Here is a 25853-nt window from a genome sequence, read left to right as displayed (position 1 = left end):
TGCAGGTCCATTATTCAGCTTTGATAATGTGCATAAAAATGCTCAATATGACAATGAGTTGGGGTAGCTGAGAATTTAGGATGGTGGCAAGTTTGTTGTAGTATTTGGATTAGCATTCTTAACCTACATCTTGACAGCTTCTCTTCTTCATTTCACAAGCATTAATAAAATCTAGCTTTATCCTCTTTGATTTTTGGTTATTTTTTTTTTCATTTTTTTTTCTTTTTTTTTCTTTTTTTAAACAATTAAAAAATACCTGCTCAAACAAATACTACCAGCATTCATTAGTCAGGATGGTTATATGTAAAAGAAATGATGCCAGATAGTAACAAATCCAAGAGAAGTTTATTATGAAAATGGCACCTGCGGGATGAAAAAAAATTAAGTTACATAAAGACAACCATGTATGACATGTATGAGAATCTACAAAAGTATAAAAAGAACCCTGTTGTAAATGAAGTATGTACATTTCTGATTTGCAGCATTATCAATGATCAATGAAAAAAATGTTTCAAATAAGCCAGGCACTCAAGAAGTTAGATTCGGTTAGCTTAACACAAAATAAATGTACCATAGCTGTCACTTTTTAACATTTTAATTTTTTTTTATATTGTAGAGTTGGTAACACTGCTAAGATTTATACGAACAGAATCCCTTTCCCCATTATTCAGCTACTTGGCACCAGTCTCCTCATAAAAGATTTCATATATTTGTACAAGAAATAGTTAAAAACACAGACACAGTCTTCACAGGTAATGAAGTTTTTTTTTCATTTTGTAATTTTAAACACTATGGATTTAGACAGCAGCTGTGATTATCTGTTAGTTTAAATCACCAGAAATCATTTTGACACAACACAGAAACATTTATAAAAAAAAAAAAACAAAACAACAACAGCTGTCTAGCTGTTCTTTGTAGCTGATAGGTGCACTCCTTTGATTGTTCCATAGCTAGAGTAGAGCTTCCAAAATTAAACTTTGAATTTCCCAATCAGCTTTCTCGCCTTTTTTAGACCTACTGAAATCCTTCCAATGGAACCTTTAAAAGCTCATTAAATAAATTTGTGGCGTCCAATTCCTTTTTTGCTATTACTCCGCTGTGGTCTGGACCTACTTCTCAAATTCAAAGCTACCGCAGGAATTGACTCAACGCAGTGAGTGATCAAAAATTCAAAGGACAGCTGAGTTAATATATTAGCATTGCACACATAAGCAAATATATATGACAATTCTAAGCTCAGTTTCCTTTTTAAACAATGCTGGTTGACCTTTGAAAGCATTTCCTATCTCACTGGTAATTGCTCTACGTATTACTGCACCAGCCTACCTGGGAGAAAACCAAAGAAATGCACCCTCTGCTTACAGTTCGAGCACAAGGGACTCTGGGAATGTTAACAACTGAGGCTATATGGCGTCAATTTGCTTAATATATCTGAGCATTACTCTGGAGTGCATTGTGGGGTACACTGGAAGAGTAAGTCATACCCAGAATTCCTCTGTGGGAGAAATGGCTCCATTAACCTTGAGCTAGTTAAGAGTCTTTTATCTCTGAGAGTGAAGAAGAGAGAACGAGAGAGCGAGAGAAAGAGAGAGGGGAAAAGTGGGGGGGGGGGGGGGGAGAGGAAGGGGGAGAGAGAGGTTTGAGAATACACAACAGCAAAGCAACAGCAGAAATTAAAAGGTATACAGACAGTGGAAGCAGCATAAGGTGACATTACAGAGGAAGGCCACCACACAAAAACCACTAACCCCCAAGAATCACTGGTTCACTAGGACTGCAGGAATGGGACTTTACCACTCCGGACTAGAGATAAAGCACAGAGAAGACAAAGGACAAAACAACTACATTAGCTTAGTATATACTGCATATAGTAACACACATTGAAACTGCAATGGGACTGACAGCCAAGGACACTTACACATTGTACACATTACAGTTCTCACATCTGTTATTAGATGCCTTAACAAACAGCTGCCAAAGATGGAGTGGAAGAAGAATTTATATTTGACAGTCATTTGGAGTGTTTGACACTACACTGTGATTTCTGGCAACAAAGACAAAATAGGAGATTTCTTTTCTTTTACTTAATGTGCAGTTTTCAGTTGTAGTTATCTATTTCAAGCTTATTAACCCATTCTTTAGTTTTAAAACATATTGGTTTCAACACTAGAAATAAGGAAAAAGCAACAAAAAAATACCCAAATCAAAGAACGAAAAGAAATTTACAACCTTCCCTCTATAATATTAAATGAAAAACAAAACAAAACATGTTAAATAGTTCTTCTGTTTTTTTTTTTTTAACTCTGAAGTGTTATTTGATGTTGTAAAATTAGCCTCAGTTACACTGAGAAAAAAATAAAGCAAAACAATATGCACCTAAGAAACTGCTCCTCGCGTCAATTAAATTGAGTTTTTTGTTTTTAAGCGCTTTTTGAAAAAGGCTTCCTGACCCATTTAAATTTGATGTGAGGCTATGCTTGTTAGTTTGGAGGTAAAAAATTTTAAGTCCTGCAGCAAATGTTAATGAGGGCTTTTGTCTTAACTAACCAAGGAGACTGCAGCACCCAACTATAAACCAGTTCGGAACACGTTCTTTCCAAAAACCCCAGCCCACAAGCTGCATATTGTATGAAGACATTACAGATTAATAAATGATAGCACCATGGTTTTAGAAATTAAGTTAAAGTTTCAGTAATTAACATTTAGTCCAACTTTTTAACATTCTAGTCACAGGCCAGAAATTAACTTTTTAAGAACCCAAATTATTTTATGTGCAAGTAAGAAAATCTTAACCATAAAAAGAGAATTAAACTCTGCATAAAATTCTAAAATACTATCCCCTATTTTTAAAGGAATTAGGAACAAAACCCCCTTTTCATTTGACTTAGTCAAACAGGGCACATTGTTTATGCTTGTCTCTTTTAATCTTGATCATATCAAGATCATTTTGAAGTAAAACCAATGGTTGTCACTTTAAAATCTCTTTACCACAACACTGAGTATTCTATGGCAGAGGCATACACATATTAAAGGCATCTTAATAAAGATGCAAAGGAAAAAACACACATCTTAGAAGAAGACAAAATGGCAGGCAACTGGTACTTCGACTCTCTGAAGGCAAAAATAAAAAAATATCTTTACATTAAAGAATAAGTCAAGTTAAAGAGAAAGGGAATGAAATGGGGACCATCATATTGAGAGAATAAGCTGACCTGCTCAAATTCAAAGTGCTAGAATTAAAGGTCTAAATTAAAACATAGTCTATGCCTCAGAGTATAACACTGAACACAGTATGTGGTCATATTTCAATCCTCTTTCCGTTCCAGAGTCTGTGTAGTGTGAATGCCATTGCTGTACACAGGAAATGGAAGAGTGGAAAAAAGTCCTTCGGCAGTCGTGAACACATTCCCTGCAGGCATTTGGGTCAGACTGGCCCCGCTCACAGCGCTTCCAAACGGTCCCGACATATTGAGTCGGTGAACGTGGTGGTAGAGCATTTCCATCGGTGTTTTAGGATCCAGCCCAAAGCTGGGGCTGTTAACATCAACAAAGTTAACAGCGTGGGTGTTGGGGAGGAGGTTGCCCTGCATGGCTAAAGTAACTTCAGCTGGAGCATACCGAATAGTGCCAGTGGTGTAGACCCTCTGAGCAGCAGTGCTGGTCGCAGCAAGGGTTCCTGTTACCCTGTGAACCAAAGGAAGCACCACATTGCCTGCTTGTAACCTCTGAAGGGCTTCCAGGTCCCCAGTGTACAACAAAGAGTTGGAAGTTGTGGGACCTCCTGGGTGTTTGTCCCGTGGAGACGCTGAAAGTGGGGGTGACAAAGGGTCAGAGGACACAGGAGCCAATGCCGAGCTGGATGAGGTGCTGAACTGAGTTTTACGGCTGGCAGTATTTTCAGTCCCTGGCGGGGTGAGAACAGAGTCTGGAATGGAGACATGTAAACTACTGCTGGCTTGGGGGGAAGGGAAGTGCTCGGAGCTGGGGGGCTTGGTCATACTGTAGGGCGATTCATTCCTTGAGATTTCCCTGTTGGGTGGGTAATTCCAAATACTGCTATCGTTATCAAAATTGATAGGTTCTGAGATTTCTGTTTTAATTTTGAGCACTGAGGCACTGTTTGGTGACGAGAGCAGCTGGGGCTGGTCCACCAAAGCTGAGTCAAGTCCATTTGGACTTGAGGTGCTTGACAGCCTTCTCCGGGTCATGCTGCCTCCCTTTTGCTTTTTTCTCCTCTTCTTCCTCTTTTGATGTTTGCTGGAAGACTGGGCATTTACTTCCCCTGCACTGTCTGAGTCCTTCGCACTGTCCGAGGTCAGCGATTCACAGTTCTGCAACCGCAAGTCTGACTCACTCTCAACATAGCGCTCCACCTTGATCTGCATAGAGCCAAGAGTGCCAAAACTGTCCTCAGGGGCCTTTTGATTCTCGAAGTCAGAGTTTTCAAAGCTGTCATCACTGTCCCTGCTGTCCTGGTTGCTGGAGCTGTTCCCATCATCATTACAGTTCATTTCGTTATCTGACTGATTTCCTGACTTTTTCCTGTCGGATTCAGGGTCTTCGCTGTTTTCTGACTGGTTTCCTTTCTCATCTGACTTGGAGTTCTCATTGTCCTCTGGAGCAAAAGGAAAGTGAAACAAATCATTAACAACAGGCACATAGTATTATAACCCAAGTCCAGAGTTCTACCTACCAATGAGATTTGGTTGCTGTGAACGTTTTTGGCAAAAGGCGTTCTCTTCTGTAGAGCCACAACTTCTTTCAAGGTTGTGTCGGAAGAGTTTTGGTCACCATGAATCTCTCTGACTCAGGACTGCTACTGCACTAAAAGCCTATAAGTCTATGCTACATGGCCTGCACCTTGATTGAGGGGGGCCTTTTCATCCTCTTGCTGGACAAGAATCGTTTTGACAACTGTGAGCACAATGGCTTTGTAGCTATGTCATTCAAAGAGAAGTCAGTGAACAATCCCACTATGACCGTTATGTTCTGGTGATTGTTCTTTTACATCCGTGCTCTCCTACAGTGGGCAGGCATCCAGGTGTAGCACTATTTACTAATGAAGATCCTAGTCCTCTCATCTATTTTCCTCTTCCCATTGCCACTTCTGAAGTGGCACAGTGTCTGTGACTTCAGTGGAATTACTGCTGATTTCCTCCCGTGTGAGAGGAGAAGCAGGTCATATGTGTATAAATCTGCATGAATAAACCAGTTAAAACAATTTTGTTATGTTGCTAGACTGTCTTCTCACATTCCTCTGAAGGACAGCAAATTAAAAAAAAAACAACCCCAAAACAGAAAAAAAAATTCAGGCAGTGAATTAAATTCTTGATTGATCCAAATCATCTAAGGGCCATTGAAAATAGCTCAGCTACAGCACTGAGAAACTGTCACTCTCCTTGCCTGAATTCACTTAGTTGTGTTTTAGATTTTTACCTAATTCTAATACAGATGAGATAAACACTCTAGCCCACTGGACTCAGACAGCCAAAGCAGCTTTCAGGCTGAATACGCTCCATTATCATAGTATGTTTGAAAGGGTCATGAAAGGCTTCAGGAGACCCTGTCCTTTACAGACCAGCCAGAAATCTTTTCATAGGAAATAAAAGATGTTTTTTCACTCATCAGAGCCAACTACCACCCTTTTCAATACACTTGTTTTAGGGGGAGAGGGGAAGGGCCATTTTTCCTCTGAAGATTGGTTACTCCTGGAGCCATGTCAATACCAAACAGTTTCCCAGAAATGCTGGAGAAGGTGAGCTTGACTGAGGATTCAGGGCGATGCACTTCACAAGTCACTTAGCAGGACTTCTGCTACAGTCACCAGCAGCAGAGAGACCCTCCCTTTTGAAATGTAAAACCCACAAAAGCAAAGTAACAGCCACAACCCCCTAAATATCATTCAGCTTTTTGTTCCACCTAGGGCTGAATTTCTCCTACAATTTTTTTTTTTCTTTTTTTTTTGAAGCTGGTTTCTAGTAAGGCCATTGTATCTAGCTGTTCAACAGTGGGCTTAAGTTGAGATAGTCTAAAGCTACACAAAATTTGCCTGGGATTTTATCAGGACTTGAATATAAACTTGTTGGTTTCATCCAAGACGCTGTTCCGATTTCAGGTTCTTTAGCATTTCTATTAAATTCTTTTGTAAAAAACAACCCCCTGCCTCTGATGTCTTCCAAGACTGTCAGACATCTCCTTCTGAGATGTAGACATCTGTGCACTTTTGAAGAATGCTTTCCTGCTCTGCATCAGCCTTAGGAGTCTGAATGCACATGCAATTCTCAGCTGGAGAAACTTACAGCGCACATGGGAAATGCAAACTGTTTTCCACATGTGTGTTATACGGCCATTTAGGAACAAGACGACATGAAGGAAGTACTGGGAAGGGGTGAAGAGATTCCCAATGATGACGGGCAACAAGCGAGTATGTTTGCCTAATGTTGACTTAAACTATCAAACCAAGCCATCAAAGGAGAACAAATAAAGGCAAAAGATGAAAGAGAACAGCCATATCATATAATATAACATTAAGGCCTGATCCTCTTCTTGCTTTTGTTTGATTTATGTCACTGTGATCCATTTTCTGCAGATTTTTGGTTGTAATCACAGACATGAGAGAAAAATCACACACACATATATATATATATATATCTAAAGCACACTACATCAGAGTAACATCCTTAGTTCTTGGGCCACAGGAAACCATGCCCCTTTTCAAGCCAGATGATCTGTACCTGTGCCTAGGTAACCACTTTTAAAAGTAATGGGGAATGTGTGAACCATCTGTGCACTGGACCATCTGTAGGACTGATTTACACATTGAGTTTGACAACAACATTTAACTTTTAAAAAACAGCTGAAGTCCCAGACTTAAAGAGCTTACAAACAAGTGCTTGAACCCATGCCTTCTCATAAAAAATAATTCTTTTAACACAAGAAACCCCTCAAATGTTTCAATCTTCACTGCCCCCTAGTGAGACTCTTAAAAAACGTATTTATAGAGGAGAAAGGGTCATAAAGATTGACAGTAGAGACTTCTCTTCAGAACGTATGCCTACTCTGGAAAGATAATAACTAGAACTATACTCAACAGTGTCCTCTGCACAAGGCACAACAGCTGATCATGAAACTTAGCTGAGAAATCAAATATTTAGCTCAGAGCAATGTAGGCAAGGATGCACGCACAGGGTGAAGAGAAATACTTAAGAAATGGAGATACCGTAGAAATGCTGAGGCTATTAAAATATTTTGCTAGTGTTTTTCAATTTAATTTTACAGGATTTTTGTTTTGTTGTTGTTGTTGTTAGAATAGAACAACCTTTGAGAAGTAAAAGCAACTGGAAAGCCAGCCACGTAGCATTCATGATATGAACCTTTTATTGGGTGTAAAGGCACATCACGTGTTGTTACCTGAGTTGTCCTTTGAGTCCGATTCAGAGTCAGAGGTCTCTGAGGATTCTGAGGTTTTCTCTGGCAGATGAGGAAGTTGTGCAATATCCATTGGAGTATCCTTGTACTCTGGGTTACTGAAAAGGAGACAGCAAATGCAAACACAATCGGATGATTTGCGATTTCATGGTTTTTCCCTCTTTTCATATCAAAGTTCAGGAACAAAGAACATAAATAGGAAAAATAGCAGAGCAAATGCAGAAACATACATTTTTTTTGCTCCTTAGAGCTTCACAGCAGGGATTTTATGATGGTTTGTTTTAATATTGCTGTCAAATACTTACACTGACCAGGTATTAAAACTTGTTTGATTCTAGTGAAGTTTTAGAGCTATCAAAGCATTCTTACTGAAGTGGGACACCATGGTCTGTGTGATATCTAACAGTAAAGCTACGCTGTGTAATCATCCAACAACAAAATATCTTGATTTTGATCCCATTACTGTGCCTGGAAGGACAGAGAGGGTGTTTTAACTTTTCCAATCTGTATCCCTGCCACCAGCAATGTCTATTAGAGTTATCTCAGTAACAATATTCTCTATCAACCTTGCCAGAGCCCTTTCAATACCTGTTTTTCTCAACTTTCCTGTTTTCCACACTTTAATCAAGCAGAGTATACATAAAGTTAGTAAGAAGGTGCTCAGTCAGGGCTAGAGAAAATGACCACTGCTCAAAAAAATGTGGCCACAAAATAGATAAAAAGATATTTTTTTAAACACTGCACACATGCATCCACATCACCAAGAAACCACAAGCAGCACTCTAACTATATGACAGATGCACATGTGCATGTTAAGATGCATATGTTAGGGATAAAGAACTGTCAACACACCCATTATAATCATATCTTCATCTGCTCATGTGGTGCTCACCTGTGACTTGTTAGCAATGAACATGACTGCAATGTAAAAAAGCTACACTACCAGAGAAACTGGAAAAAAACCCAACAACCAACCCTCAAACCCCACCAGCCCAAGCCTGTGCTTTTTCTTGGCTTGTACCTTTTAAAATGTGTTTCTTTCCCAAATCTGCGCAAGGGCAGGGGAACAGACACAGCTAGACATAAGTGGCATAGGAATGTTGAAAATAAACAAAGTCTTTAATCTTTTTTTGAATAGGTGAGCATTTCTACACAGTTCAAATTCCAGCCTGGTGATAGAGCAGAAAATCCGCAGCCTTGCATAGAACAATATGAGGCAGCACTGGGGGTGACTGACACACTATCACAATGACAGTGTGCTCATATTCAGCCCATTACAGTGTACTGTGAAAATTCAGAGTTCACACAGTTCACATTGAAATGCCATTCTTACGATTATCATCTTTATGGTTTTGTCCTGACAAAGTGACTTTATTCTGTTGCATCCCAAGGCAGTCCCCAAATTTGCCCCCTCCAAGCAAAAGATGTTTGAGGGCTTTCACACTGTGAATAACAAGTTACTAGAACAAGGACAGCATTAATCCTCCCTGTCACTATAATTAGTCTATCCTTTTACAGACAGCTGAATCATACTTTCTAATGCATGGAAATGTATACAGACCAGTATTCCTACTAACAGTAGCCCTAATTATGCCTTGATCTCTCATTAAAATACTATTTGGACATTTGGATCTTTTGTGGATTCCAGTACTAGGAGAAATCTAAATTAAAAATACAAATTCAGTGGAGAAGTTATTCTTTCTCTAACAGACTGGTGAAGGGAATGCAGCAGAAGAATCAAGTTCTGGGACGAGACTTGGGGAAGACCACACTGCTTTGGTTTTTTTAGGTATATTCTGTTGGTAGAGAAAATAATTTTGTGGGATGTTTGTGGATTAGGTTTACCTATTGTCTAGAAAGCAGCAAAGAGGACAGAGGCAACTGTTCGTAATTCTTACGGACCCCTTTTGCAGTTAGAATATGGTTTTATTCTAGAATACATTTCTGGGTATTTTGAAGTCCTGTTAGGACTGGGGCAGTGAAGCTGTAGTTCCAGTTCAGAATTGGCAGGCTTAAGCTGAACTCTTGAAATGCTGCATTGTGCCTCTCTCTTGCAAAAAGACAAAAAAGTAGCAGGATAAAGATATATTCAGAAATATCTGTGCTCAATCATAGCAGGACAGAAACGTCTAAGTCCCAACGAACACTCCACTGCTGTGGAAGGTTTCCCACAGTATCCTCAATGTTCTCCTGCCAGGGGTTGCTTTCTCCTCTTCCACAAAAGGGGAATCAAAACTATTTCAACACGCAAGTTCAGGCAGGCACAGTCTCTTCAGGGCTTGCTGGTCTTGGCATAATAAGTCACAATCTAACCCCTAGACATCACTTTGAACTCTCATGGCATCAAAGAGAATGTAACAAAGCATGCCAAGCTACTTAAAAGGAGAACAGGCCAGAAAATGACAACTGCATTCCATGACAAACTCAAGGTTTCAAATGTATTTTTTTTTTTTTCTGCTCCGGAATGAAACAAAAAATCTCCCAATCTTACTGAACATTTTCACAAAACAGAATGTGTTGAAAGGTATTTTCAGATCAGAAAGGTCAGGTTTATAATTCACTGTCTCTCAGTGACTGTTGGTCTTCCCCTGAGTTCAGAAACCATTCCTTTAAAAATACTTGGGCTTTGGTAAAACAGAATTTCTCAGGGAAAAGCCTTTCATTCAAGGTATTAATACTATTTCTGTTTAAAATAGTTCTCATAGTTTTAAATAGTAGTTTTAATTGCTACTTTTATTTTTAAATCCTATTTTGCGTTTTTCAGTGTGAATACTGTCTGATGGTTACAGGAGCAACCTATTAGTTCAAGACTTTTCTCCTGAGAAAATTCCTCTGTCTGGAGTGAACCAGCAAACACCTTTCAGAAAGGCATTTTTGCAGCATTCCAGAAATCTGCTTCCATGCATTTTCAATAAGCAAATAAACCAGTACCCAACACTTCACACCAGATTTTACAACACAACTACTGAAAGTTGGTGTGGATAATTTTTATATTTAAGCTCAAGATGAGCAGATTTCAGGGCAGTAGAAGCATGCAATAAAATGGTAGAGGGTTTATTTGAAGACTAAGGCAGCATAATAATTTAAGAATATTCTGGTGTACCGAGACATGACAGATGTTTCAATAAACATAACCAAACAGCACTGTTTTTGAGGTGGACCACGTGAAAAGTTCTTTTTCCTAACTTTTTCCAGTAGGCAATTGTTTTTTCCCTAAAACCCTCACTGAGACAAGCAACAGAGACAGTAGTTCAAGTGAGAGAAGCGACTGGAAGACCTACCTAAGAAGGTAATTGACCCAGATGATATTCTTCTCACTTGCATTCTTGGCATTGACAGCTATGGTTGCACTAGACTGTATCCAGATATAACCTCCGTTCTTCTGCATCCAGCGGTAATACTTTGTTACACATTGACCCTTATTCAGCACTGGCAAAAAAACAAACAAACAAAAAAAACCAAACGAAACAGAAGCAACATACAGTGCACGTTAGAACTGCAGTAAAATGATCTTCATTGTACAACATGCCACAATTATAAGCAGAAGATACTTGGCTTCCTTTAGGTTTAATGCAGCATGCCAGTGAGATGAGAAACAGGATCTGAAGTTCAGCATAACTAGCTGTACGTTTTACAAGTTTTAAAAGTATAATTTTAATCTGGGTTTGGAAACTCTAGTGGAAGAAGGAAAGTAAAAAGAACTACAAATGTCTTTCGTTCACAGAATACTTATTGCTGTGTGGACAGTTTCAATGCACTCAATGTCAAACTGTAAAAAAAAAAAAAAAAAAGAAAAAAAAAAGGCAAATTTATATGTGATTTATTCATAGCTCCTAGGTAGACCTCTTTGAGATTCTGGATATTTGAAAGGTTTGGGAAGATACTCTACCCCTGCTGCTTTGATCATTTCTCCTTATTGCAGGCGATATCAACCACTGAACTTATACATCTGTTTCTTTGATCTTGTCAAACAGAATTTACAGCTCTCAGATGAACCAAATCTCCACCGGTCAGTGGGGGGAAAGTCTTGGGAGAATTTACTTTCTACCAGAGCAAAGTAAATCCACCAACAGACTAAGAAAGAGGCCTAAGGGAGGCACAGAATGGCTTGGTTAGAGCCAAAGAGGCTCTCTCCAATGTTTGAAATACGCTAGGAAAGAAAACAGAGGAACAAGTAAAAGCAATCAGTAATGTGAAACAGTGTTATTAAATGCTCACAGCGAGAAGGCTTAAAAATACAGATGTTTAAAGTAATACTCCAGCCAAAATATTGCCAAGTTGAAACGGATTTGTTTTGTATCTGATACTTAAGTGTCAGGAGAAGGGGATGAAATGCAAATCTTTCAGTGGAAGGGAGCAGCATGGTTTTAAAGAAAACCTAAACTATACTAAATCTGGGTACTATTGCTACTGGAGCACTCACTGTCCTCGGCTTTTCCCCTAACGCCAGCCAGCTCTGTGCGCTAGAGGGCAGTGTGCATTCACAGACAGCGCCCGCTTTTGTCATGTCCTTGTCTCCGTCTGCTAAAATGAAAAACCTCTAACTGCTGTAATAAATTTGGCTAAATTAGCTGCTAAATGGTTATCTCAAGTAATATGTATTTGCATTAATCATCTTGCTCTAAACCAGAACAAGCCAGAGTCCTAAAGACGTAGTAAATTCATATTGTCCATTTAATTACGGCTAATAAGTGCTTCATATACAATAGTTTCATGAAGTACATTTTCATTTTCTTTTGTAGAGGGAAAAGAAAAAAGTCACTTTGGAAAAGAATAAGTATTTAAGGCAGTTAAAGTTCCTACCATAAATGTGACAAATGACACTTTGGAGCTTTCAAGTTAACCAAATGTCTATACCCCTAATTATACATATGAATGTATCTATATCTAAGTCAGTGTACAACAGATACCTAAAGAAAAAGATATTTACAAAGACAGCCATACAAACACAGACTCCTTCTTACCTTGGAGGAAACTCCAAATCCCCACTCTAATTTTTCAATTACTGAATTAAAAAAGCATATAAAAAAGTGCAATGTAAAGTAAATGTAAAGTGCAAGGTAGGTTCAGCTGTAATAAGAACAAGTATTTGTGATCTGGGTCCTGTTGTTTTTCAGTTAACTAGGTTTGTTTCTAGCAGAGATCCATAAGTTTCCCTAAATTTTTACTTTCGTATTCCAGGCTTTACATATCCTACTATGATAATTCATTGGCTTCAAAACCTCATTATACCGCAGAATAAAGATAAACGATGCACAACTGACTACCCAGCATTTCTGTCAAACCAGTGCTGTATGCCACTTTAGAAAACAATCTCACATAAATTAGCCCAAGTTTATCAGTTCTGAAGAATAAGGGAAGAAAAGTACTGCTGTAAGTTTTGATTATGGTAGACTTTTTCATTTCAGTAAAATAGGACATTCAAAATACTCTGCTTACAGCTGACAGTAAAACTGATACATCTGGAATTTAGGATTGATGTTGCCTCCTTTCTGGAAACTGGAACACCCACAGGTGTGTGCAGAAACTAGCAAAATCTACACTTCATCGACTAATGATGATGTTGCCTTCTTTATAACAGGTTTTTTTTCCTGAGGAGTTTAACGTACCATGCAAATACCAAAGGATGAATCCTCACAGCTGCCCACATGCACATTTGAAAGTCAAGGTACCAGATGAGTCACTAGCCAGTGACTGAAGAGCACACTGCAATTCTGCATAGTCATAGCTAAGAGAACCCAGATCGTCCAGCTCTTTCAGTCCATTTCATCCTAGACAAGTCCTTCCTCTTTCAGTGCCTTTATACTGGTTGTTGCACCACTGGAAAAGCCTATGTCTTAAGCTGAACAGAGCATTCATTTCAGAACTATGAAAAAAGGGGGAAATTAAAACCTTATAAGTTTCTTCTAAAGGAAAAAGGTGCTTGCTTTTTCATGAAAGAGAATTCAGTGCATCAGAGTTGCATACAAACCATCTACAGTCAGAGTTCAGGCTCCCAAATTACTATACATCCAAAGAGTGTCTGAAATACTGTCTTGAAAATGAGCTTTCCGTGAAGTTCGTCTACCTGCAAATTTCCACTGTCTATTTGGCCAGCTCAGATATATTACCGCATACACAGGATTTTCCTTCCTGCATTTGTCTAAAGCACATTTCATATGAGAGATTTGTGGACCACGCTCTGAAGGAAGTTCCACGATTCAATATAAAAATTCTATCTGTAAAGAGATTCTCTGGCAGGCCAGCTGTGCTGTACTGCTAAATCTGGTTCTTACATCCTTTGAGAGTGCCCTAGGTACCCCCAAGGCAGTTCTGAAAGCTCATACTGTAGCTTGGGAAGAAATTTCTCAATGTGATGAAAGAGAAAGAATGAGAAAAATTTGAAATATTTTCTAATTTACAGTATTTTTTAACTGTTGGCATTGCCAAGCTGAAACTTAGAAATTAGATGAGAATTTTGAGAAAACAAGCCACTAGAAGGACACATCAGGAAGAGAAATCTATCTGGTTTATTGGTAACCTAGTGTTATTGAGTAAAGCCCAGTTTCATTTTGAGGATCTTCACTTTGCAGGTACAATAAGTCCATAATAAAGTTACTGATTTTGAGAAGAAATGAAAGTAAATAATTTGTCCATTCTAAGCTTTGCTTGTGAAGTTATGTTTTGTTACTAGCAACAGACCATGCACGTCAGCTTAGCATAAACTTCTGAAAAGTAACGTCATGTAGACCATGTCCTGAACTTATTCAGACTGTATTTAAGGCAAATCCCTTACTAAAAATCAGGGTTCAGCTCTGTATTTTTGTACACTGAGAAATGCAGAGAGTTTTAAATTTCTATTGTGTTATACATGGAGTATCCAGTCCGACAGGCAATGCAGTACAGGGAAAGGTCAGACTCGTGACCACATCAGTGGGATGGCTCGTGTGACTGAAATTACATGGGATTATGCAGGATTGGGTCATATAATTACATATACACACACACACGTACATATATATATAAATAAAAATATATCTATCTATATAAACTCTTCAATTGATGTGAATAATTGAATTTTAAATGTTTTAAAACTGGTGACCTTTATGTTAGCTACACAGATATATTCCCTAAAATGGTGGATGCCAAACTTCACTAAAATTTGCTGAAACATTACCTAGTTACTAAATTTGAAATCCACGATTAGCATGCAAGAAATGTACAGCATGTCATGCTAAGAATTAAAAAAAATATCTCACTTATTTCTCAAAGTATGAATATATTGCTATGTATACAGTTCCCAACAGAGGGATTTCAGTTTTCCTTGGTAGCTTTGCGCACAGCAATATTCTTGTAGCAGTGGAGTGAAGGAGGGGGGAGAAGAAGAAACAGTCAGTGTTCTTTGCAGGAACCTATTTCTGTTAGAAAATCAAAATAAATCAGTACAAGTTTGTCTTCAGAAATATGGTTACAAAAAGAAAAAGAACAGAGTTTCTTCCTGTAAGGCTGTTCTGAGAAATCAAAGCCAAAGCTTCTAAATAGTGAGTTGTGTTTTAAAAGAAGGAAGTAGCTTAATTCAGTTTGAAGAGGAGATGAAGAAATTGTGTATCAAAAGCAGTCTTTTAGCAAAGTCTCTTACAAAAGGACATTTTACTCATGTGCATATGCATTTAAAAGCTACACTATATTGCGTATTCAGGTAAGTATTGAGTAAATAGGAAATGATGAGATCATCTTACATATTCACACAGCTTCACAAAGAGGCTCTTTATAATTGGTGAAAATATTGAGGTTACATCTGCTGTGCTATTCACCCTTCTCCTTGAAATACCTTTATCAATGACTGGATAGTATTGATACTAAATTCCCCTTGTGATAAACTTATAAGAATATTTTTAATTTGCTGCATGAGGATGAAAATGCCATACTTAATACCATAGTCAGATACTTAGCTGCAGCCACAAGTACTCTTTCTACATTCACAAAACTGGCAGACGAAACATGAAAAGGAATACTGACTCTTTAATCTCCACTTCTCCACCTAAGGCCCAAGGCAAGCTGACAGGGTAACTTCGTTCTGGAAACAGAGGGGGTTTTTTTTTATTATTTTTTTAATTCTGGATTACTTTTTCTTCTGCTTTTGAAAACTGTGGGCTATGGGGGAATGAACCTGGCATAGACTTAAAACAAGAACAAGTTTCTTTATACGAAAAGTTACAGTCCTTGATGCTTACAGGAAGGTCATTTTCAAAACCCACAGGAAAAATAGCATCACAGCCAGAAAGAGTGCATTAAGTGCCTTATTTGCTTGTAACAGAGACAGTTTTTCATTTATAACAGCTCCGAGGATCAAGCGAGGCTTTGATGTTGGAAGGACTTTTCTATAGATTTTGCAATTAGTGAATTAGAAGTTTTAAATAGCAGGTATCCACAAATCGGATTTTAGCAATGAAAAAAATACTGAGCCATATTTAGGAATGTTAAATGATGTTTGTTACTTAAACTGAATAAGGAGCTAGATGGTAGGAGACTTGTAGAAATTTGATGAGCAAACGTGTGCCATCTATATCATTCCCCACAAACACTTCGGTTTTGGATCTGCTACACAGGGTGAGGTGAGGATGAGGGGGATGTAAGCCAGGACAGTGTGCAAATGCATTCTCTATCCACCAGGCCAAAAGTGTGGCTTCCACAGCCGACTACTTGGGGAAGAATGCCACCTGCACATCACAAAAGTCCCCTTGGGTCACATCACTCTACCTCCCCTCACTGCACACAGTTGCTTACCAGCCCTGTGTGACCTACCGTGTCTCAGAGTTCTCTTAAGAAAAACAGAAAGGTGATAACTGTTTAGAAGAATATTGGTTCTGTGAGGCTTTAGAAAGCTGCATGTTGGTCACACCATATGACAGGAGAAAGCCCTGAGTGCTCACAGAGAACATTTTTTCTGGGTTTGGGTAAATGCAGTGTATTGTGTCAATAACACTGGCTGAAACTTGGCTGGTAGCACGATACGAAGATTAGACAGTAGTAATTGCTGGCTTTATTTAATTAATCTTTTCCAAAAAGCAAGCAGTAAACAGCAGGTCAGATTCATGAAAGAAAACTGGTACCCCACTGGTATCCAGACTCCTACCTAACTTCTTCATTCTCCTGGAACAATTCTTTTAAGCATATACCGTCATTCTGAAAATGCTAAACATGGGAACTGATTCATTGCTTACTTCTGCAATATGGAATACTGTTTAGTCTTCCAGTGTGAGGATGTTACATACATAAATACCTGACAAATGAGGCAAAAATAAGTATCAACAACCTTCCGGGGATGGGGTGGGGTGGGGGGCAGCAGGGAAAGCCTTAATCAACCATTTAGAAAAAACTGGAAAGCTTTACAAACTAAGCAATATTTTTCTTGCCTCACTTTGCTGAAAAGCAAATGTTAAAAGTGGTCTGAATCAAACTGTAAAGAAAATGTGGATTCATATTAGGATCGAAGTTTGTAGCTCAACGTCATCACTTGCCAAATACAGTGATAAGTGTCTTGCATGCTATGTGTCCATCTAGGGAAGAGAAGTAACTAAATAGTGAAAATAGTTTGGAAAAACATTTACAGATTTTGTAACCTATCCTAACTCCCGAACAGCGGTACTCCAGCCTTCTGATAATTCCTAGCCTCTGCCAGAGATTCTGCCTTCATTTCATTCCATATTAACTCAGATAAGGACCAGGAAGACGTTTTGTTTAAAATCAGCACTATGTTATCAGTTTACATGACATCAGTTCACAGCAGCAGTGCAAAATTATTAAAACCCAGCAAAGTCAGAAAACTAATTATTTCCAGCATTAAGCACAAATCGCCACCTTCTACTTGAACAGACACATTTTTTTTCTTCCCTTCTCCCTTTCATGGTGGTTATAACACACCATTTGCCTGTAGTCCACCATTTAAAATTATAATTTTATAATTATGCTTACCATTAACTTAACAAGAATATATAATTCTAGGTAAGATATTTTAAAACAGCATGTAGGTATTGATCAAATATAATGGCAAAATTGTAATATAGCATCTAGTGATACATTGCATTCAATCTTCCATGCATGCTGTAAGCTTCCGTATCAGAAAATATTTTTTTTGTTTCTGTAGACAAAAATGATGTAGATAAACTAAGTGTAATGAAAAACTGCATTGAAAAATGAACACTAGATTTGCCTACCTAGGATTCTCTAGGTTTTCTTCTCTCTTTCTTAACTTTCTTTTCCCTCAAGATTTGTCTGTCTCCCCATGACTTCTAAAACTTCAATCCTGCCATAAAGTGATTTCCTTCTGCTAATATTGAAACGGTCGTTTAGAAACCGAAGCCCGCTTTGAACACCAACTTCAGACAGAACTTCCATTATCATTAATGAACTCACTCTGTTCAAACTGGAGGGGAAAATGAAATCCCAGATCCAAATTTTGCCCTCAGCTACTAAAACGCAACATCAGAGGAGAAATTTGGCCCTGCTTGCTCAAGAAACTTAAATCTGTCCTCCATGTCTCCACTAACATTAGTGTCCATCATATGACAACCTATGTAAGATTAATGGCTTTAGAACATAACCCTTTCCATACCAAATGTATTAGCAGACTATACACGACTATATCTCCTACAAATAGGAAAAGGGACAGAAGTTTCACAGAAGCAGATTGGCAGCAATATTAATTTTCTTTTTGTTTTTCATAGGTTAAAGATGGTCTGTTTCAAGGGACTGAATCTCTGTAAACATGCTTTCATTTCTGGGATGAGTCCCTGTTTGTGTGCTTGGACCAAGTGAAAGGAGTGATTTTTCCCAGCCTAATCCCTTGAGGAAATGGATCCACAGCACAGTGTCATGGGGGCATGCCAGACCCTTCTAACCACCAAAAGTTTCATCACAATCTCACACTTGGCAGTAAGTGACATTAGACATATTTAAAGCATATTGTCCCTTTATGCAGGTGCCTTGTAAAAAGAAAAGAAAAGGAAACAAACCAAAACTTTTTCACCTTTCTCCATAAGCCTTAGAAAGATAGCTTCACACTAACCAAAGAAAATTCCTTGTAAAATAAAAACAAAAGGACTTCTGAATTGTCACAACACTATCCAAACTAGCCGGCTGCAGCAAGGCTTTTACCATCCCACACCAGGTTAACTTCAATAAGGAGCTCCCACCTTGCCCCAGCACAGCCACCAATTCCCCACAAGGTTTCAAAAGTTCATCTACTTTTCGTGCTGTTTCTCTGTCCTCTTCAGGTCAGTCCACCCACTTCTTGCCTCTGCTGCATCTGGATTCTTCCGTCTCTGGGCTCCTCTTCCATCCAGCCTCTCCTCATCTGGGCCTCCTGCTTCTCCTGGGACCTCTCTTTTCTCTCATACATCCAGGGCATGCACTCTCTCTCTCTCTCTCTCTCCTCCCTCTGCTTCTTCCATGTCTCTCTTCATCCAATGCTCCTCCTCATACAGTCCTTCTCTTCCATACCCCTTGGAGCTATTTAACTACTTAGCAGGAACCACCCACAGCAGCACATTATCCATGTCAGCCAACCCACCGCCCCTGAAGCCAGCCCACAGCTGTATATTATCAATGTTAATTAACCCAGCTTCATTCCTCTATAATTCCTCTACACTGAACAAGTAAACATCTTATGAACTCAGAACCAATACCTCGCAGTCCATGGATGTTGGGTAAAAGGCTTCAGATGTTTGCCAGGGCATTTCAAAAGCCCACTGAGCCAAAGACCCGAACACCAGCCCACTCACTTGATATGTAATCAGACATCAAAACCAACACTGACCTGCCACTGGCCACATCACTCTCAGATGGCAAAGCCACAAGTGATTTATGCAGGTTCTTTCAAATGAGTGCTAATAAGACTATTGCCACACTGTCATATGTTTGATACATGCTACAAATTTACTGCTACTATTTTCATACCCTTCCAGCTTTGAAAACTGTCTCCCTCAGAGACACAAGGTCAACAGTTCAGATGTTCAAAAATTAAAAGAAGAGAAAAAAACCCAGTAGCACTAACATTTCTAAAACTCTGGAAAGATCTGCAACCATTTCTTCATACCTTCACATAGTGACATTTTAGGATGGAGTATTTCACAGTGTAGTAAGCTACAAACAAAATCTTTAATCTGTCCTTGGATTTTCAGTGGAGCAACACTCTTTCTGACTTAGACTACAAGGTGATGAACACTTTTGGTCTCAGTAATCTTGGAGCAAACATCAGCAATGAAGGTAAAAAGATACATGGCTGAAGTACTTTTCCCCTTTAAAATGGCATACATTTACATTATGTAGCAAAAGTCACCATGGAAATAGTTTAGTGAAGGTGAAGCTGCTGGAGGTGCACAGCAAAACCTTTTATTCCCATGGCTTTGCAATTTATCATATGCTTCTGTAATCTATCACAAGAATAATATCAAAGCATAAATTCATCTTTGGGTTGGAAATTTTGAGCACAAAGAGACTAAAAAAAAATAAAGAAAATTATTAAGGGAGTAACTGGGAAACCAGAGGTTCCCAGCAGAAGTCAAAGCTCAACCTTCACTCTATAGCCCCTTAATGTAGTAGCTGTAATTACGCAGCTGGCACTACATGCATTTTTAATATAAAAGTAGAAGAGTTTAGGTGTAAATTTCAACTGACTTTGAGCTCTGGAAGACTTACAATGGAGAGCCTACAAACTGAAATGGGAACATACTAATCAGTATTGCATTACATTTAATTTGAAGATGAAATAGCATCAGGAATTAAAGGGTCATTGATGCAAACTATATCTGAGACATCTTGCAAAATAGCTGTATATTGCTTATCTACAGAAGGCAAAACTCTGCAATTAGGTTCTGCAGCTAATGACTTAAATAGCTTAGACGTTTAGTTTTGTAGAGTTTTCTGGTTTGTTTACTATCCAAAAGATCTGATGCTTCTGATAAACTGTTTTATATACTTTACGTACAGAAAACATTTGTCCAATAGTATACAATTTGTATGTGAAAATCTTAGCCACAAAATATCATGAAGATTAGATTTTTTTGGGGATTTAAAATGATATCTGAATATTTATATAGGTAATTAGAATAACAAATATTACAATAGTAACAACTGCCCACAAACAGAAATGTAAGCAGCAGTATACATTCTCATCTTTCAAGGAACGAACCAATCACGAGTTAATAGTATATTGTGGAGAAAACAAGGGTGCATGGTGTACATAATTGCCTATAGCAGTGTTTCCCCCTTTCTTCTAAAGTAACGAGCTTTGGTCAGAAAGCAAAGAAATTAAGCTAGACAGACCAGCATCTCTTATAACCCAAAGCACCATTTGCAGAAGCAAACACATCTGCAGGAGTTCAGATCATGGCTAAAAGACAAGAATCATACACACTCTTGGTTGGGTGCACATCTCTTAGGATTCATTAGGACTGAAAAACAAACACTAGGCACAGGCTAAAGTCAAAGTCCTTGCTCCTTTTTTTCCTTGTATGAATAAAAAAAATACATTTTTTTATAAGCTCCAACTTCTACTTTCTTATCTCCTGATCACTCATCTTGCTCTACCACCACTATCTCCAGTCGAAAGGGCCACAAGGATGCCAGTCTCCAATGAAGAAATCTTTGCTGGCCCATATTATGGATAGAAAGGAAGATTGTGCAGGTGGTCAGACCAACACTTCTGCAATACTTTGTAAACAAGATATACTAGACTGTCATCAGGATGCCAGGCAGGCTTGGTTTAAGAATTAGCTAAACACCAGACATTCTATCAGCCTAATTTAGAATCAATCTTGCTTTTTAGTGATGATAATAAACTTGTACAAACATGAGATTCATTTGTATATTTTAGCATTTTATTTCAGTCCCAGAATGCAAAACCTGGCATTGGAATCAGTTTGATTTTTTTGGTGATTGAAGATATTAAGCACTACAAGAGCATTGAAATTTCGATCTGATTAGGATAAAAATTCCTCAGGATCAAAACACTTCTTTTTTTCCCCCTACAGTTTTACTAATTGTGTGCTACTTGACATTGCAGAGTTATTCCACAGCATGATAGCAAAATATGTGAAGTGTATTTTACTGTTAGAAATTATCAACTCATTCTATTTGTTTTTCATGTGTTTGAGGTTATTAAGAGAATAAAAAATTATAACTGATGTGCATAAGTTAAAAGGGTTAGTTCAACTACAGTTGGTAGGCTAAACCACTAAGCAATATTTTGTACAGCAATAGAATTTTTCTACTGAACATACATAAAAGAAATCATGAATATATAACTGATTTAAAAGCAGACTGAGGGGGTAATATCCCTTGAAAAATAGGGGAGCCGTGAAAAAGGTGAATGTGGAATAGTTTATTTTCAGAAAGACTGGATTATTCTAACCACTGGAAACCAGATAAAGTAGATCAGAGGGAGTGCTACCAAACATACTCATCAGAGACCTTTGCTTTATGGGAAATGAACTGCCCTGGCTCACTGTTCCTGAGGAATTGTATTTCTTATAGCTGTAAATCAAATCCTGAAGAAACAGGATGATATTTTCGAAGCAATAGCTGAGGACAACAAGTATCTTTTTTGTCAGTGTCAGGTTTCTGAATTTAGACCTCAATTAGGATTCCAAAATGAAAAGGCACATATTATATACCAATATATACTTGTGACAGTGTAACAACCAATATATTAATTTTCAAATGGTGGCATGTTCTATATTTGTCCAAAAGTATATTCACGGTCACCTTCAGAGGTCTTGACTTTGATCCTTCCTTGCTGCTTTCTTAATGACCTTCATTGAACATTAAGATCAAGTACTTGATGCTCAATGAAGATCGTATTTTTTTTTCAATTAAATGGAAGTTGTATACCTCTACAGCATACAACATCCATTCACTCTTACCAAGAAATGTACTTCTTAAATCAAAAAGGGACTTTATAGACCTTTGTGTGATAAAAACATCAACCAAAGAGAAGCACATATGCATAGCATCGTACTCCAGAGAGCAGTGAGTGTCAATTGCTGAGCATTATGGACAGTGCTAGGACCTGACACAACAGGTATTTTATTAATCTGCTGGCTTTAAGACCAGGGATGTTTTTTTGTCTTTGAACAAGGGCAGTCCTACCCATGCAGGGACTCATGCCTTGGTGAAAGTGCAAGAACTGTCCTATGCTTGACATGCAGTGCAGCCCTGCAATGTTTCTATGCAGACCTAAGTAGAAAAAAAGGATCCGTTCACCTTCCTCATTCTTACAAATGGTAAAGTAGAACAGGGGGCAGGAGGGGTCTTTCTAGGGTGTTCTAGATGTGTTTCCTATGAAATGTAAAACATTCAGCTTCAACTCTTTCATGCCACATATCCTAATGAAGAGCTCTGTTACACAGAGCTAGGATTAGCTACCGTATCTGAGCCAATGTACAGCTAGACCTGAAAATTTTGAGGGCTCGGATTCAAACTCAGGTTGTTGTATCTTAGCCAGTGCCGTGTGTCAGCTAAGCCAGCAGCTGAGCCATGATGCTGGATGGGGTACAGGCTGTTAGACTAGAGAACATTTTTACTATAATTTCTGAGAGACTTGATTTATGATAAATGATATCTGACTGGATTTTACCTGCAATTTGTTCAATAAACACAGCAAAGGTGAACAAACAAGAAGTTTCCCAAACTTCTGAAACCATGAAGCATTATAAAATGGGAAACAGCTTGATAAGGTAGAATTGTAACACCGAACAATTGGCTGGGAGATTTGTGAAAAAGCATGATGTTTGAAAGCTTGAATGAAACAAGATAGAAACAATATCCCTAAACATTTTATTTCTGTTTGAAAAAAACTGATACTTCAATAATTTGTGGGATCACTACCATGTATTATTGTTGCAAAAAAATGCAGGCATATGAAGAGTTAGAGTATGAATGTTGTTTTATTAATCCACAAGGGCATCAAGCTATAACTAACATAAATTTCTAAGTAGAAATCTGATCCTAATGGAATTTTTGCTATTTACTTCACTGGGGTCAGAATTTTACTCCATATAAATTTGTTTTTTTAGGGCATAATCCCCATGTCCATTGAAGCCAATGAAAGCTATTCCATTGACCGTACCTGACCTTTCGTTAGGGCAGCAGTTCCCTTACAAAAGATTGTTGTCACTGCTATAGTCCTGCAGACCTTCTTCACCATTATACTTGTAATGGTCACATTCCTGAAACTGCTTTTGTCTTCTTTTATCTGAGATAGCATTAACAAGGCCTGTTTTTCAAAGTTTCTAATGGGCTGCTATGATCTGAAGCCATCAACAGCCCTCTTGATTTTTTCTGTGTGATTTTGTGCAACATTTTCTTCTTTGCTTGTTTTCCCCTTTGATGTCTTTGAATAACCTGGATGAGAAGGCAGGATGTACTGGTCTTACTTTTCCCATTTTTGTCTGATATGTTGTCAGTGACTAGGCAGAGTAGCAGTTTTATTTGTGTTTCTTTTTACCCTTAGATCTACCACTGCAATTTAGGATTTTTCTTGTTCTAATCTTTACAAATTATTTTCTTTCCTGTAAAAATCAATCAAGATTTTTAGCTGCATTCTGCAGTCCTTCATCAAAAACAACCCTTTCAGTTTGCTGCTTTCTCAAGTCCTGCTTCTACTTTTAAATAGGGCTTTCTAACTATTATACTAATTTCCACTTCCTCTTCAAAAAATTGCATTTTTTTAAAAAATTGTAATCTTAAGAAATTATTTCCTGTGTTGTACTGGCAAATCTGCATTGTTTATTTTGGGGAACTGCAGTTCTGCTTGGTTTTACCTTCTACAGCCAGTGCCTGCAAGTTCCTGAATTTTATTTTTAATTTTATTTTAACTAAACAAGAAGCATTTTCTCTTTATAGTTTGGTTTGAACTTGATTTTCTAGGATGGACAAGTTGCTATGAAGTGTCTTGGCGTTTTGAAATTTCTTTCTCTTGGTTTTTCTAAATGTTGGAAAAGTTGAGTATCTCTCTAGGCAAAGATATGAATCACTTCAGCTTCTGCAGGACTTTACAATGGGCAGGTATACTTCCTGAGCTATTCCCAAGTTTAATTTGAACTTGAAGGCCTTTCATCCAGAGCATGAGTTTGAACAACATGAAAAGACAAATGCAAAGTCCTGTACCTGGGATGGACTGCAATGGTACAGACTGGGGACTGGCTGGGTGGGTTGTAGCTTTGTGGAAAAGGATCCGGGGGTTCTGGTGGACAGTATGCTAAGCATGAATCAGCCGTGTGCTCTATGGGCTGTACTAAAATGTATGGAATGGAATCCCACTGTGCTGGAAGCTTCTAATGGGAGAAGGTCCCTGTCTTTATAAAGCTTGCAATCCAATCAGCTAAACTGGACATACAGTGAGAGCAGGAACACGGTAAGGTGAAGTGACTTTCTAGAAGTCATTCCTGTCTCCAGGGTCTCCTGAGTCCTAGTCCAGTCCTCACACACTGGACCACACTGCACTCACACTGTCTGCATAGGTCTCTAAGTTTTCTGAAGATGAATGTTTCATAAAGCATATTCTATTTCAGAGAGAAGTGGTCATTCAGAAGATTAAGGTCTTTTTCAAATGGGATGTTCATCTCTGCCAGGTGGTATGTTAAGTCTGAGTCATAAATATCTTTTATTTCCTCAGTCAGATAGTGCAGTGGAAGTGCAACTTGTCATTTTTGACTTCCAGTTTCAAGAGCACCATGTAAGTTTCTGAATTTGTTCCTTCATTTCTGAGCAACTGACATATTCTCCTGGATATTAAACGCTCAAAATGTAAATGATGCAAAATTACTTTGTTTATCATTTTGGATAGTTGATTTTTTTTTCCCATCCACAGAAATGTAGTTAAACTGACCTTCTTATGTCAAATGCACTTTACCTTCTAGAAACTTCAGGGACTATTTGAAAGCTTTGCAGTGCTTGATACTGTTGTTGGTTGCCATATATTATTGTGGAAGCTGTCCCTGCTCTCCTGCTTTCCAGTTGCAGTTATTGTCCTATCTTCCCTTGCAGATCAAGCAAGGTAATTTCAGACTTAAGATTTATACTGCCTTCTATTGTAGTCATATGGTTTTGTAAAAGCAAATTAAGTGTGGCTGTACTTGGGCTGCTACCCTTTTATTAGGAAATGCTAGCAGGACATAGCACAAGGGGAGTAGAGTTATTCAGATCTGGGACTCTGAATTTAAAAGGCAGTTTGCAGATAGTCTTTTACATTAAGAAAAACACACAAGTCAATCATAAGTGCAGTCAGTCACTGAAACTTCCAAAGAATTATCTAGCTTTACTGCAGGCACAGATAAATTAGAGATTATGGGCCTAAGTCTCTTTTCGTACCAGGGTAAATCAGGAGCGTCATCACTGAAGTCAACAGATCTCAACAAGAAAAGAATTAGGCCCTATGGCTTTTA

The 25853-nt window shown here is 38.3% G+C and overlaps 1 protein-coding gene across 1 annotated transcript in view; it reads right to left on the bottom strand.

The window, feature by feature from the left end:
• Positions 1-323: 323 nt before the first annotated feature.
• Positions 324-25853, bottom strand: part of NPAS3 (neuronal PAS domain protein 3) — a 611298-nt gene continuing 585768 nt past the window's right edge. The window contains exons 9-11 of the mRNA XM_040602139.1: positions 10710-10857; positions 7411-7526; positions 324-4615 (exon numbers count right to left, since the gene is read on the bottom strand). Coding sequence (XP_040458073.1) covers positions 3306-4615; positions 7411-7526; positions 10710-10857 — 1574 coding nt within the window. The 3' untranslated portion in view covers positions 324-3305. The remainder of the gene's footprint in view (positions 4616-7410; positions 7527-10709; positions 10858-25853) is intronic.

The sequence above is a fragment of the Falco naumanni genome, chromosome 7, assembly GCF_017639655.2.
Source record: "Falco naumanni isolate bFalNau1 chromosome 7, bFalNau1.pat, whole genome shotgun sequence".
Taxonomy (NCBI): domain Eukaryota; kingdom Metazoa; phylum Chordata; class Aves; order Falconiformes; family Falconidae; genus Falco; species Falco naumanni.
Note: the sequence above shows the minus strand (reverse complement) of the source record. Positions and strands in the feature narration are given on the sequence as shown.